The sequence below is a fragment of the Gallinula chloropus genome (genome assembly GCF_964237585.1).
Source record: "Gallinula chloropus genome assembly, chromosome: 22".
Classification (NCBI taxonomy): Eukaryota; Metazoa; Chordata; class Aves; order Gruiformes; family Rallidae; genus Gallinula; species Gallinula chloropus.
Window position 1 is genome coordinate 1,222,234 of NC_140107.1, and position 15,589 is coordinate 1,237,822.

The 15,589-nt window shown below is 49.8% G+C and overlaps 1 protein-coding gene and 1 pseudogene across 2 annotated transcripts; both read left to right on the forward strand.

Moving 5' to 3' along the window:
* Nucleotides 1-302: 302 nt before the first annotated feature.
* Nucleotides 303-1,226, forward strand: LOC311199975 (olfactory receptor 14C36-like; the record flags this gene model as incomplete). Its single annotated transcript, XM_084274125.1, has 1 exon — nucleotides 303-1,226. One exon carries the CDS (start codon nucleotides 303-305, stop codon nucleotides 1,224-1,226), a length of 924 nt encoding a protein of 307 aa, XP_084130251.1.
* A 12,663-nt stretch (nucleotides 1,227-13,889) lies between these two features.
* LOC311199976 (olfactory receptor 14A16-like) lies at nucleotides 13,890-14,817 on the forward strand (annotated as a pseudogene). The gene has a single exon. The product of its transcript is annotated as an olfactory receptor 14A16-like (transcript).
* Nucleotides 14,818-15,589: the final 772 nt, after the last annotated feature.

A 15,589-nucleotide genomic window follows, 5' to 3' on the forward strand; every position in this document is an offset into this window, starting at 1 on the left:
GAGCAGAGCTGAGCACAGGGCAGGTTGGATGCGGTCTGTGAGCACAGAGCAGGAGGCAACATGGGCAAACAGAAGCAGCTGCAGGGACAGCTCCAAGCAGCAGAGACATTGTCAGGGAGGAAGAATGAGCTGCTCCCAGCAGTGCCCTGGCAGTGGGGATTTGGTACCTCCTGCCAGCCCCACAGTGCTGATATGATGAGGGCATTCCATGAGAAGTAGAAGGGGTTTTCCTCAAAGAAGCATTCCCTAACTTCTCGCTGCCTTTCCCTCCTTGGACAGGTCTCCACACCTGATGGCATCAGATGTCCAACAGCAGCTCCATCAGCCAGTTCCTCCTCCTGCCCTTTGCAGACACACGGGAGCTGCAGCTCCTGCACTTCTGGCTCTTCCTGGGCATCTACCTGGCTGCTCTCCTGGGCAATGGCCTCATCATCATCACCATAGCCTGTGACCACCACCTCCACACCCCCATGTACTTCTTCCTCCTCAACCTCTCTGTTACTGACCTTGGCTGCATCTCCACCACTGTTCCCAAATCCATGTCCAATTCCTTGTGGGACACCAGGGCCATTTCCTACACAGGATGTGTGGCTCAAATATTTCTCTTTTTATTTTTGTTCACAACAGAGTACTGTCTCCTCACTGTTATGGCCTATGACCGCTACGTTGCCATCTGCCACCCCCTGCACTACGGGACCCTCCTGGGCAGCAGAGCTTGTGTCCACATGGCAGCAGCTGCCTGGGCCAGTGGGTTTCTCAATGCTGTGCTGCACACAGCCAGTACATTTTCACTCCCCCTGTGCAAGGGCAGTGCCCTTGACCAGTTCTTCTGTGAAATCCCCCAGATCCTCAAGCTCTCCTGCTCAGATACCTACCTCAGGGAAACTGGAGTCCTTGTGGTCAGTGCCTCTTTTGCTACTGGGTGTTTTGTGTTCATTGTGGTGTCCTATGTGCAGATCTTCAGGGCTGTTCTGAGGATCCCCTCGAAGCAGGGACGGCACAAAGCCTTTTCCACCTGCCTGCCTCACCTGGCTGTGGTGTCCCTGTTTGTCAGCACTGCCATATTTGCCTACCTGAAGCCCCCCTCCATCTCCTCCCTATTTCTGGACCTGGTAGTGTCATTTCTTTACTCAGTGTTTCCACCAGCAGTGAACCCCCTCATCTACAGCATGAGGAACCAGGAGCTCAAGGATGCCATGTGGAAACTGAGGACTGGATATTTCTAAGCAGCTCATCTTTGGCATATCACTGGCCATGGAACTCACATTAGGACCAGTCTATATTTAGTACGAATTTTGCTGGTTGTTTTGTCTTCTCAGTAGCCTAGAGACATGTATTCACTTCACTTTTCTCAGCAGGTTTCCACCTCTGCTTGCTCTTTGGTCATTTCCATGCTGCTGAGCTCTCCAGTGTCTTCCGAGACTTGGAAAACTTCTCATCTTTCAGATGTCTAATAAAGAGTTGTCTCAGAAGTTCAGTGTGTTGATAAGTGACCTTTCTATGTATCTGAACACAAGTTGGTTTGGAGACAATCTGCTCTGAAAGCTGACCCCATTGATATGCTGCAGGATCAGCATGAGCCAGCAATGCGCCCTCCTGGCTAAGAAGGCCAATGGAATCCTGGGGTGCCAAGGTAGATCACTGGCAGGCCCAGTACCTTAGGGCTCAGAGCAGCGTTCAGAGAGAAAAGAAGGGTCCTAACTTTGCTTGATGTCATTTCTGGCCATACCAGTGTCCACCTTTGAACCTGCTAAATGCACAGCAATACATCCCAAACTAAAGGTGTGAGGGATGAAAGATGTTCATGGCCTTACATGTCCCCTGGTATCCCACTAGCACCCCAGGAACATGGGGTCAGGGCTTTTGTAGCCATGGGAGTGGATGTAACTCTGCCCAATGTGATTTCCAGCTTTAATAGTGTCCACCTTCGACACTGCTCAATGTGCAGCACCAGCTCCATGGCAAAAGGTGCCCTGAAAGCTCCCCAGGTAGCCCACTAACAGCCCCATTAACCTTGGGGCTCAGGGCATTCCTAGCCACAGGAACAGTCCTAAAAATGTCATTTTCAGGCTCTACCATCATCCACTCTTGAACATGCTAGATGTCCAGCAGTAGAGTCCCAGGTTCTTTAGCACTTACTGCTGTCATTTTGTTAGAAGCACCGTCAGTTAGAGAGAAATCAGCAAGCACATGTGAACTATTAGTAAAACAGAGATTCCCTTCAGAGAGACCTTGAGAAATTCTGGGATTGGATGAACAGGAACATCAGGAAGATTTCCAAGCAGAAGAGATCTTCTCCTCCTGACCATATTTTCTCTGCGGCTGGAATTAATTCTCATGCTGGTGGCCCCCATAGTTCTGGTGTTTTGGATTTGTAAGTCATAAAGTCTAAATAAATACATTTGTCCCATGCTGAGCAGGGCTTGCACAGCATCAAGGCCTTTTTTCTAGTTCTGCTCCAGAAATGAGTCAGCTGGGAGTGCACAAGTGCCTGGAAGGGGACAGAACAGGCCCAGCTGACCATAACTAACCAAGGGGATTATCCATCCTGCATGACTACAGGAGTGAGCCAACCATTGTGGTGCACTTGTTGTCTGCAAAGGTGGGCTGGTTTCAGGAGGAATACAGTTGATTTTCTTTCTAGCAGCCCATGTGGTGCCACATTTGGCTGTTAGGATGAGAGCAGTGCTGATAACAGGGAGGCTTTAGTTGTGTCCAAGCAATCAGACTTTTCTGTTGTTCATTCTCTACTACTAACGGGAAGGTGGGGAGCACCCTGGGAGCAGGAAGGGGACACAGCCAAGACAGGTGACCCAAACTGCCCAAAAAAGCCTATTTCATTCAGATCACACCATAAAAGGAGTGTGGTGGGGGCAGGAGAACTCAGCTCCAGGACACACGTGCTTTCAGGATGGCTGTGAGCTGTGCGGCCAGAGCTGTGGGGTTCAGTGAGAAACTGCATTGTGCATCACCTGTTGTGTGTATTTTGCTACAATGTCCTCTTGTTGTTGTTGTTTCTCTCTCTGCTGTCCCAGTAAACTGTCCTTATTGCCGCCCATGAGATATAGGGTTTCTTTGGTTTCCTTTTACCTTCCTTTCCCCCCCACCCCCAATTCCCCCACACCCCCCCTCTTAGAGAGAGAGCGGCTGTGTGGTGCTCGGCTCTGGGCTGGGGTGAAATCATGAGAAAAGGTTCCAGCACAACACCCCCACATCAAGGCAGCTCAGACATGATGGGTGGAGAACCGGACACCATGAGAAGAATTTGGGCATTGCAGGGGCTGCCATAGCAGTCAGAGGTGCTGAACAGGGATGTGGCCATGAGCACATTGGGCTGCACTGGGAGGAGTGTGGCTGCACAGACAAGGGCCCTTCTGGTCCATCTGGACTCAGCACTGGTGATGCCACCTCTGGAGCAGTCAGTCAGTCCCAGTGTGGGGCTCCCCGATCTGGAGGAATGTGGAGGAACATGTATGTGGTCAGGGAAAGTCTGCCAAGAGACCTTTGCTTCTTTAGCCTGGGGAAGGGGAGGCTGAGGGAAGCCCTCTTTGTGCTATGTGAAAAGAATATAAGAAAGGAAGTCCATGTGAACTGACGGCTCTGAAGGCCAGGGTGGACATGAGGATAAAGAAATGTCATTCTGAGGGTAGAGCTGTGGTGCAAGCAGTCACTGGGAGGAAGTGTGGATGAGCTGGTGGCTTTGTGCTTGTGGGAACAGCTGGTGAGGATGGAGAGACAGCAGTACAGGCGGGGACATTGTTAGGTGACAATGAGGTGGGGAAGCGTGTTGCATCCCTGCAGCCTACAAAGAACCAGGTACAGGGGTGAGGCCGTGTGGGATGGGCTGTGGTGCAGATGGCCAAGGGTGCCATCCAGGATGAAATGGCCTGATAGAAATGAGGTCTTTGCCCCCTTGGCTGTGGCTGATGGCCCTGCCACAGAGGCCTCAGGTGAGACACATTGTCCTCATGGCCATGGAGCATGGCTGCCTTCTTGCATCTACCCCAGGGGAGGTCACCATGTGTCATACCCCTTTCCTTCCCTTGGTGTCACACTCCCCACATTCTAAGGAAGAGCCCTGAGACACAGGTGAGGGTCAGGATCTCCCTGCCCAGGGGCTGGGGGTCAGCACTTGGCATTTCTGCTTCATCAGACCAAGCCAGGGTGTCCTCAGCATCAGAGCTGCCTGTGCTTTGTCTGTGTTTGTCCTCATGGCCTCCAGTTGTCTGCTCTAAGGAGCCCATGGAGAGGCTTTGTCAGGAATGGCTCCCAGTGGGGCCTGTTAGTGCTTCAAGGTACTTTGGGCATTACTCCTGACTTGAACTTCTTGAGAAGTTTCTTCAGTCTCCTCTTGGTGTCTGAGTTCTGTGGACACACCAGAGACACCGTGAGGCTCATTAACATCCAGAAAGCCCTTACAAGCATGGCTCTTCACGTAATCTTATTCAAAAATTAAGACTTGTATAAGTAATTGGAGAGGTTTTAGTTGGGTGATGAAACAATCACAGTAATTTCACAATGGAGGATTTTTTCATAGAAAAAAAAAGTGTCTGTCATTTTTCACTCCATGGAAGATGTCGTAGCAGCATTCTACAAGAGATGTTTGTCCAAAGGTCTCGTAGAGGGTTCTGGACAGGATGGGAAAGCAGTCCCTTGAGATCCAACCCTGTCTGGAGAACTTTGCTCATCCCCAAGACCAGCAGTTCCCTCACTGGCCTCCTGGGACTCCCAACACTTTTCCTCACATCATCTGTGTTCACAGACACAGACAGATTTCTCTGACAACAAACATCAGTTAAACATGACACAGTTTAATACCCATGAAATCTCTCTCCTCAGCTGCCTGCCACGGCCAAGCAGCGTGTGAAGGGGGTCAGCTTTCAGAGGAGATTCTCTCCCAGAACAGTTTCAATCAGATAGATAGAAAGGTCACATAACACCCTGAACTTCAGACAGAACAGTTCATTAGACTTCTGGAAGATGGGATGTTTTCCAACTCTCTGAAGCTCAAAGTTTATCAGCATCTGAATGACCAAAGAGCGAGTGGAGGTGGAAACCGTTGAGCAACGTGAAGTGCACACATCAGGGTAGTCTGGAGAAGGTGTCCTTGGGCATGGCTGTGTCACCAGGAGAGGTGGAAACACCTCAGTGATGAGGGAGATGAAGAGACAGACTGGGGGTAATGCAGGTTCAGGGGAAGGTGAGTATGACACTTCCTTGAAATTCCCAAGTTGTGAAGTGATTCAAGGAGTCAAGTGATTCAGCTGATGAAGATGCTTGTAAAGTGTTTATAAAAATAAAATAAAGAAAAATAAAGAGGAAAACTTTTGGCTGTTTGCAGACAGACATGATGCAAAGAGAGCACAGCTCGTCATTCCGTAGTGTCAGGGTCACACAAGGCCTGGAGATACTGCATGAGGAATGGGATGACTGTGGCCCATGTTGTTACAGCTTAGACAAACCAGAACGAACAAGGCCCACGCCTTTGAAATACCAACAGGGATGGTGACTGCACCACTGCCCTGGGCAGCCTGTTCCAATACTTGACTACCCCTTCAGGAAAGAAATTCTTCCTGATATGAGAACTAAATCTCCCCTGGGGCAATTTGAAACCATTTCCTCTCATCTCAACTCTGTTCACCACAACTCTTTGGGCCCGGCCTTCAGCCAGTTTCTAACCCAGCACAGAGTATACCCATGGAACCCATGAGCAGCGAGTTCCTCCAGCAGGATGTTTTGGGAGGCAGTGATGAAGGATTTACTGAAGTCCATGTAGATCACATCCACAGCCTTCCCCTCCTCCACTAAACAGGTCACCTTGTCATGGAAGGAGTTCAGCTTCCTCAAGCACATTCTAAACCCATGCTGACTGGGTCTGATCACCTGAGTGTGCTGCATGTGCAGCATGATCGTACTCAAGATAATTAATTCCATCCCCTTCCCCAGCACTGAGGTTAGGTTGACAGGCCTGTAGTTCCCCGGGTCCTCTTTCTGTCCCTTCTTGTAGATGGGTGTCACATGTGCCACCTTCCAATCAGGCAGAACCACCCTGGTCAGCCAGGACTTCTGGTAAATAAGGGAAAGTGTCTTGGGGAGCACTTCTGCCAGCTCCCTCAGTGCTTTCAGGTGTTTCCCATCCAGACACATTGACCTTTGCAGATCTAAGCAGGGCTTCAGTCTACTTCCTGTCCCCATCTTTTCACTCAGGGCTCTGGGAATGGAGAGACAACTGGCCTTACCACTAAAGATTGAGGTAAAAAAGGCATTCAGTACATCAGCCTATTCTTCATCATCTGTCACAGTTGTTCCCCCCTGGATCAATAAAGGTGGGAGATTCCCTCTGTCCCATATAATATTAATGTATTCTATAAATACATTAATAACCAAAGGAGGGCCAGGGAGAATCTCCCACCTTCATTGTAGGTTGCAAACAAAACTTGCAAAGGCTGAAAAAGCTTCCTGGCCAGAAACCTCCCCAGGCAGCCCACAAGCAGCCCCAGGAACTTTGGGGAGAAGGCCATTCCTAGCCAAGGGAATGGTCCTATAATACCAGACACCATTTTCTGGCTCTACCAGTGTCCACATTCAAAAATGCTAAGCATCCAGTAATAGCTCCCAAACAAAAGGTTTGGGAGATGAAATAACTTGGGAGCCCTAAACTTCCTCTGGCAAAGGGATCAGCCCCTGAAACTTCGGGGCTCAGAGCTTCTGTAGCTGAGGGACTGGTCTGCAGAGAGCCTGGTGTCATTTTCGGGCTCTACCCACATCCAAATTCAAAAATGCCAAATGTCAAGTAACAGCCCCCAAACAACAGGTGTGAGGGCTGAAAGATGCTTCTGGCATGAAACCTCCCCAGGTAGTAGACTTGCAGTGCAACAAACCTTGAGGTTCAGGGCATTCCTAGCCAAGGCAACTGTCCTAAGAGTGCCTGTCGTCATTTTTCAATCTACCAGCAACAACCTCTAAAACTGCTAAACCTCCAGCAACAGGTCTCAAACAAAAGAAGTGAGGGCTTGTAGATATTCCTGGCCTGAAACCTCCACAGGTATCCCACTAGTAGCCCCTGTATACCATTGGGCTCAGGGCATTTCTTCCAAGGAACTGGTCCAAACTCTATCAGAGATAATATTCCCGATCTAAAAGCATCCAAATTTGAAACTGGTAAATGTCCAGTAATAACTCTAAACCAAATGTGTGAGGGCTGAAAACATTCCTGGCTTGAAACCTACCCAGATGGGACACTAGCAGCCCTGTTAATATTTCAGCTCAGGGCTTTCATGCTCAAGGGTATCATCCTAACAGTGCCTGCTGCCATTTTCAGGCTCTACCTGTGTCCGTCTTCGAAACCTCTAATCATCCAGCAACAGCTCCCAAACAACAGTGTGAGAGCTTAAAGATGTTACTGCCCTGAAACCTGCTCCAGGTGTCGACTAGCAGCCCCAGCAACCGTTAGGATCAGGGTATTCCTAGTGGGGGGAATGGTCCTAACAGTGCCTGATGTTGTTTTCAGGCTCCACCAGCGTCCAGATTTGAAACTTCTAAATGTCCAGCAATAGTTCCTAAAGAGAAGGGGTGAGGGCTGAAAGAGGTTCCTGGCTTGAAATCTCCCTTGTTAGACCTCTAGCAGCCTCAGTAATCTTGGGGCTCAGCTTTCTCCTTACCAAGGTAATGTCCTAACAGTGCCTGACGTCATTTTCAGGCTCTCCCAGCATCCAACATTGAAACTTCTCAAAGTCCAGCAAGAGCTGCCAAACAAAAAGGGTTGATGGCCAAAGACGTTCCTGACCTGAAATCTCCCTAGATAACCCACTGGCAGCATGAGTAGCTTCTAATCATCTCAGCCCATTCCGAGCCAATGGAACAACCCTAATAGTGCCTGACGTCATTGCACGGCTCTGCAGTCCTCCACCTTTGAAACTGCTGAACTGTATGAATAGTTCCAAAACAAGAGGTGCAGGGGTTGAAAGAAATTCCGGGCCTGCAACCTCCCCATGTAGAATACAAACAGGCCCACTGACCTTGGCGCTCAGGGCTTTCATAGGCAAGGGAGAGGCCTTAAATGTGCCTGATGTAATTTTCAGGCTCTACCAGTTTCCACCTCAAAACTGTTAAATGTAGAGCAATAGGTGTCAAGCTCAATGTGCGTGGGCTGAGAAAGGTTTGTGGCATTAAACCTCCCCAGGTTGTGTCCTAGAAGAACCAGTAACCTTGGGGTTCAAGGCTTTCCTATCCAATGGTTTGGTCCTAACACTGCCTGACATCATTTTCTGGCTCTTAGCAGCATCAAGATTCAAAAATGCTAAATACCCATCAATAGCACCCAAACAAAAGTTGTGAGGGATGAAGGATCTTACTGGCCTGAAACCTCCCCAGGTTGCACACTCTGAGAACCACTAACCTTGGGGCTCAGGGCTTTCCTAGCCAAGGGAACAGTCGTAACAGTGCCTGACGTCATTTTCCAGCTCTACCAGCACCCACTGTCAAAACTGATAAACATCCAGCAACAGCTCCCAAACTAAATGTGTGAAGGCTGAAAAGCATTCCTGACCTCATACCTCCCATAGTGTCACACTTCCAGGCCCAGTAACCCTAAGGCTCAGAGCACTCCTTTTAAGGGAACAGTCTATACAGTGCCTGACATCACTTTCTGACTCTACCTGTGTTCTACTTCAACCCTGCTGAACTTCCAGCAATACCTCCCCCCCAAAAAAGGTGTGAGAACTACAAGATGTTCCTGACCTAAAACCTCCCCAGGTAGTGCAGTACCAGCACCAGTAACTTTGAATCTCAGGTTTTTCCATTCCAAGGGAACAGTCCTAACAATGTCTGACATCATCTACAGGTTATACAAGTGTCCAACTTGGAGACTGGTAAACACGCAGCAATATCTCCCAAAGAAAAGGGGTGACAGCCTAAAGAGGTTCCTTGATGAAACCTCCCTAGGTAACCCACTAGCAGCACCTTAAGACTCAGAACATTCATAGCCAGTGGAACAACTCAAATAGTGCCTGATGTCATTGCATGACTCTACAGTCCTCCACCTTGAAACTGATAAACTGCACTACTAGTTCCAAAACAAAATGTGCAAGGGAGGAAAGAAGTTCCTGGCCTGAAACCTCCCCATGTAGACTGAAAAAAGGATCATGAATTTTGGGGCTAAGAGCTTCCAAGGGAGGCTGTAGAAGCATCAAATTCAACTATGCTAAACAACCAGCAATAGCTCCCAAACAAAAGGGGCAAGGGTCAAAAGATATTCCTGGCCTTTAACCTCCTCACGTATCTCACAAAACACCCCAAAACTAAACAGGTACTGAATACAAGAAGAACAATGTCCCTGGGGTAGGCATCTGAGCATGTGAGGCTGAGGATCTGGGGGATTTCACAGAAGAACTGGTCAGCAACATTGCCCTTGCAGAGGGGGAGGGAAAACGTATTGGTTGTGAACAGCACAGCATGGGACTTGAAGTCAGAGATGAGATCACAGAATGATCCCCATGAGGAGAGGAGGGAGCCTAGAAGAACTGGTCTTCACCTCCTGAGCTGGGCCAGGATCCTGGGACAGTAGGAACTCATGGCAACCCAGCAGAGCTAGAGAGAGACAGCTCTGCCCAGGAGCAGCTCCTCTGCCAAGGACACAGGGCTGGGGACGCTAACTGTTGAAGGTTCAGCACATTCTAAGCCAAGGGAACAACCATAATAGTGCCTGACAAGATTGCACAGCTCTGCAGTTCTCCACCTTTGAAACTGCTGAAATCCAGTAGTCATTTAAAAACAAAAGGTGCAAGGAATGAAAGAAGTTTCTGGCCTGAAACCTCCCCATGTGGACTGCAAACAGGACCACTGACCTTGGGGCTCAGAGCTTTCACAGCCAAGGGAACAGTCCTTAAATGTGCCTCACTTCATTTTCAGCTCTATCAGCATCAAGGTTCAAAAATGCTAAATACCCAGCAACAGCACCCAAAGAAAAGTTGTGAGGGATGAAGGATTTTACTGGCCTGAAACCTCCCTAGGTTGTGCACTAGAAGAGCCAGTAACCTTGGGGCTCAGGGCTTTCCTAGCTCAGGGAACAGTCATCATAGTGCCTGATGTCATTTTCAAACTCTACCAGCACCCACTTTCAAAACTGATAAACACCCAGCAATAGCTCCCCAAAAAAAGGTGTGAGAGATGAAAGATGTTACTGGCCTGTAACCTCCCAGGGTAGCCCACTAGCAGACCAGGTTACCACTGGGATCAGGGCATTCCTAGCCACAGGAATGGTCCTAAAATTGACCGACATCTTTTTTCCAGCTCTACCAGCATCCACTTTTGACACTGCTAAATGTCCAGCAATAGCTCCCAAACAAAAGGAGCAAGGGTCTTCCTGGCCTGAAACCTCTCCAGGCAACCCACTAGCAGCATGAGGAAACTTAAGGCTCAGCCCATCCCTAGCCAAGGGAAAAACCCTTATAGTGCTTGAACTCATTGCACAGCTCTACAGTCCTCCAACTTTGAAACCGCCAAACTGCACCAATAGCTCAAATACAAAGGGTTCAAGGGATGAAAGAAGTTCCTGGCCTGAAATGTCCCCATGTAGACTACAAACACAACCACTAATTTTGGGGCTCAGGGCTTTCCCTTCCAAAGAAGGTCCTAACATTGCCTGACTTCATTTTCATGCTCTACCAGCAACCGCCTTCAAATATGATAAATATCCAGCAATTGCACCTTAAAAAATGGTATGAGGACTGAAAGATGTTCCTCACATGATCCTCCTCAGGGACTGGATGAGAAGCACCAGTAACCTTGGGGCTCAGGGTGTTCCTTGCCAAGGGAACAGTCCTAACATTGCCTGAAGTCATTTTGGGGCTCGACCAGTGTCCATCTAGGAAACTGCCAAATGTCCAGCCAAAGCTCCCAAGCAAAACATGCGAGGGCCAAAAGATGTTCCTGACTGTAAATCTCCCCATGTATCCCATAAAACACCCCAAAACTAAACAGCTGCTGGATACAAGAAGACCAATCTCCCTGGGGTAGGTGTATGAGCATGTGAGGCTGAGGATCTGGGGGATTTCACAGCAGAACTGGTCACCAGAATTGCCCTTGCAGAGGGGGAGGGAAAATGTCTTGGTTGTGAGCAGCACAGCATGGAGAAACCCACTGCAGCTCCCCTGTGTCTGCCAAGGGCAGGAGGAGGAAGTGGGGAATGAAGCTGCCATAGGACATTCTCTGCCTCTTTGCATGAAGAACAAGGCAGTGAGAACTTGGGCACTCTTCTCTCAGCAAAACGTTCTCATTGCCAGCCCAAGGACTGCTTCTCCCTGTTCTACTAGACATTGGAAAGGTCCTTTTTGGGGGGTTCATTTCCTGCTGGCTGAGGGTGCCACAGTTTGTATGGGGCTCTGAGGGGAGCTCTCCAGGGGTCAGTTTGTCCTTGCAGCAGCAGGTCTATCTTTTTTGATCTCTAGGATCTTGTCTGGATTGTGGTTTCCATTTCCCCCAACTGCAGAGCAGAGCTTTGTAGATTTGTTTTTCCTGATTTTGTTCTTGGGAAACCCTGAGAAACGCCAAATGCTCACCTAAACCCCTTCCTTACACAGTGGGAAAGAGTCCACTCCCTGTCCCAGACCTGGGGGTCCTGTCTCATGTGGAGACAAGGGAAGGTGATTCTCCTGCCCAGCTCTGGTTTGATCAGGAGAAAGGACTCTGCTGGACAGAAGGATTTCTCACCAGCTGAGGGAGGAAACATCAGAGATGAGATCACAGAATGATCCCCATGAGGCCTGAGGCCCCAGGAGGAACCCTAGAAGAACTGGTCTTCTCCTGCTGAGCTGGGACAGGCTCCTGGGATGGAGGGAGCTCATGGCAACCCGGCAGCACTGAAGAGAGACAGCTCTGGCCAGGAGCAGCTCCTCTGCCAAGCACACAGGGCTGGGGACACTGCCTGGAGGCACCGAGGGGGGACCTGTGAGGCTGCGAGAGCTGATGGATGCTGAGAGCTCACTGGAGGAGAAATCTTCACAGTACTCTCCCTGGTATGTCTGTGGGTGCAGGGCAATGCAGGTTCTGTTCCTGGAGGGATCTCCTAAAGCTGGGACATGGGACAGTGTGTGGGGTCTGTCAGGAGGACAGGTTCTCACTAGGACCAGAAAGTTCTGCCTGGAAGGGATGCCCTTCTGCCCCATCAGAGGGACAGGGCAGGACAGGTGTCTTCTCCTGGGCATGGCTGCAGAGGTGTGAAGCAGTGAGTACAAGCAGGGGTGCCCAGAGCTGTCCTTGTGAGCAGGGTCCCTGCACTCCAGGGTCTGTGTGCTGGGGCAGGGACTCTGCTGCTGCCAGGGTCAGCACTCAGCCTGCCTGCTGGGCTTTCCACAGCATCGCTGCAGAAAGAAGCTGTGGGTGGCAAGTGTGACCCATGGAAGGACAGTGTAGGGTCCTTCTGCTGTCAGCATGTTGGGTAGGACAGGTTTGCTCCCAGCTCCAGCTCATCCCGGGAAACTTCCCAGGGTCTTTTCAAGAACACCAGGGATGCATTTTCCACTCCAGGTAGAGAATTTGCTCTGAATATTCAGCTCTTGAAGGCTGTATGGGATGTGGGAGCTGAGCTTTTCCTGATAACTTTGCAGCAGGCAGTGCAAACTCATTGGTCATTAGGACTTGTCAGAGCATCTCCTGAGTCCTGCACACACAGAGGTTCCCAGGGCAGCGTCCTGATGCCAGGAGGGGTCTGCAGAGCTGAGCTGAGCACAGGGCAGGATGGATGAGGTCTGTGAGCAAAGAGTGGGAGTTGACATGGGCACAGAGAAGCAGCTGCAGGGACCGCTCCAGGCAGCAAAGACCTTGGCAGGGAGGGAGAAGGAGCTGCTCCCAGAAATGCCCTGGCAGTGGGGATTTGGGACCTCCCTGACATCCCCTGCAGTGCTAAAACTTTCCCACAGAGAACCCCTGGTTTCTGCCACCCAGCACAGACACTTCAAAAAACTTTTCCAGGATTTAAGGATGAGACTTCTCTTTGGAAGCTCAACCTGCAGTGAGGAGAAACCCCTGAGTGCCTGCCTGTCCGTCACTGTCTTTCCAGCCTGGGCTGCAGCATTTCTTTCTGTTTCCCTTCCTGTATTTGCTGTCTTTGTCCCACCATTACCTGGGACTATGGGCAAGTCCATTGGTGGGTCTGGCACTGACCTGAACCTCACTTCACGACCCCCATCTGCAGGACTGATGTTCAGCAGTGTGTGGGCAGCTGCACTGAGCCCTGTGTGTCCCTGGCTGGGAGCGGGGAGCTGAGATCCTCCTTGGGTGGGATGAGACCACAGGAGGGCTTTGGAGCTCTGCCCTGTGAGACTGGATTCCTCAGCTCTCTGTGGGGTCCAGTTTCTTTTGCAGGGAACATCAGGGTGTGATCACAGAGCGTCCAGCACAGGGCAGCTGAGAGCAGGGCTGATGGACAGAGCAGCTCTCCACACTCTGCACTCAGGGGAATGTTTCACTGGCACTGCAGCAGCAATGTCAGGCAGTTCTGACAGAAGAAACACTCCTCAGGTACAGTCAGGAGAAAACCAAAGCTCCAAAGCTCTGCTCTGCCCTCAGGTGAGACTGGAGCGACAGTGATGAAAAGCTCATTCCTATCCATAGGGGATTTAGTCTGAGATCACACCATCCTTCTATTTACTGACTGCTGCCAGGCAGGACTGAGTTCTCCAGAGCCCACAGCCAACCCTCCTCCCAGCAGTGGTATGCTCAAGGCAGCACAATGCAGAACCCCAAAAGGGACCTGACAAAAGGCTTCCTGAATACAGAGAGTCAATCTGAGTGTATTCCATTACAATTAGAAGAGGTTTTCTGTCAGAGTTCCCTAACTTCTCACTGTGCCTTTTCCTCCTTGGACAGGTCTCCACACTTGATGGCAGCAGATGTCCAACAGCAGCAGCTCCATCAGCCAGTTCCTCCTCCTGCCCTTTGCAGACACACAGCATCTGCAGCTCCTGCACTTCTGGCTCTTCCTGGGCATCTACCTGGCTGCTCTCCTGGGCAATGGCCTCATCATCATCACCATAGCCTGTGACCACCACCTCCACACCCCCATGTACTTCTTCCTTCTCAACCTCTCTGTTACTGACCTTGGCTGCATCTCCACCACTGTTCCCAAATCCATGGCCAATTCCTTGTGGGACACCAGGGCCATTTCCTACACAGGATGTCTGGCTCAAATCTTTTCCTTTTTAATTTTTGATCTCCACAGAGTACTATATTCTCACTGTCATGGCCTATGACCGCTACGTTGCCATCTGCCACCCCCTGCACTACGGGACCCTCCTGGGCAGCAGAGCTTGTGTCCACATGGCAGCAGCTGCCTGGGCCAGTGGGTTTCTCCATGCTGTGCTGCACACAGCCAACACATTTTCACTCCCCCTCTGCCATGGCAATGCCCTTGACCAGTTCTTCTGTGAAATCCCCCAGATCCTCAAGCTCTCCTGCTCAGATGCCTATCTCAGGGAATTTGGCGTCATTGTGGTGTGCTTCTGTTTCTCTTTTGGCTGTTTTGTGTTCATTGTGGTGTCCTATGTGCAGATCTTCAGGGCTGTGCTGAGGATCCCCTCGAAGCAGGGACGGCACAAAGCCTTTTCCACCTGCCTCCCTCACCTGGCCGTGGTCTCCCTGTTTCTCAGCACTGCCTTCTTTGCCTACCTGAAGCCTCCCTCCATCTCCTCCCTATTTCTGGATCTGTTATCATCATTTCTTTACTCAGTGGTTCCACCAGCAGTGAACCCCCTCATCTACAGCATGAGGAACCAGGAGCTCAAGGATGCCATGTGGAAACTGAGGACTGGATCTTTCTAAGCAACAATAAAGTTCTCGTATCACCAACCATGGAGCTCACATTATGACCACTCCCTCTCTAGTAGGGTTTTATAGTTTGGGAGGCAGTTGTTTTTTGGGTGTTTTTCCTTCTAGATTGTCTAATCTTTAACATGATCCACGTTTATCCCATTCCTAATGAAGTATCTCCCTGTCTTGTGTGACCCAGACACTGTGCTCTATTTACATCGTGTCTGCCAGCAAAGGCCATATTTTTCTTCCTTTTTTTTCCCCCTGACATTTATAAACACGTTACAAGCACATCTTCATCACCTGAATGTACTAATGGTCGCAGAAGAAATACACACCTTCCCCTGTACCTTCACTACTGTCTCTGTCATCTCCCCCATCAATCAGGTGTTTCCACCTCTCCAGATGATACCCTGGTGCCTAAGGACTTCTTTTCAGTAGACTAAGCTGAAATATGAACCTTACTTTGCTTAGAGGATTCTATCTCCACTTATTCTTTGGACATTCAGAGGTTGCTGAACTCTCCAGTGTTTTCTTTTACATATAGAGAGTTAGGAACCCTCCAATTTTCGGAATTTTAATGAACTGTTCTGTCATATGATCGGGGTGTTGATATATAACCTTTCTATGTACCTGAATAAAACTGTTCTGGGAGAGAATCTCCTGTGAAAACTGACCCCCTTCACACGCTGCTTGGCCGTAGCAGGCAGCTGAGGAGAGAGATTTCATGGTTATTAAGAAGGGTCATGTTTAACTGATGTTTGTTGTCAGAGAAATCTGTCTG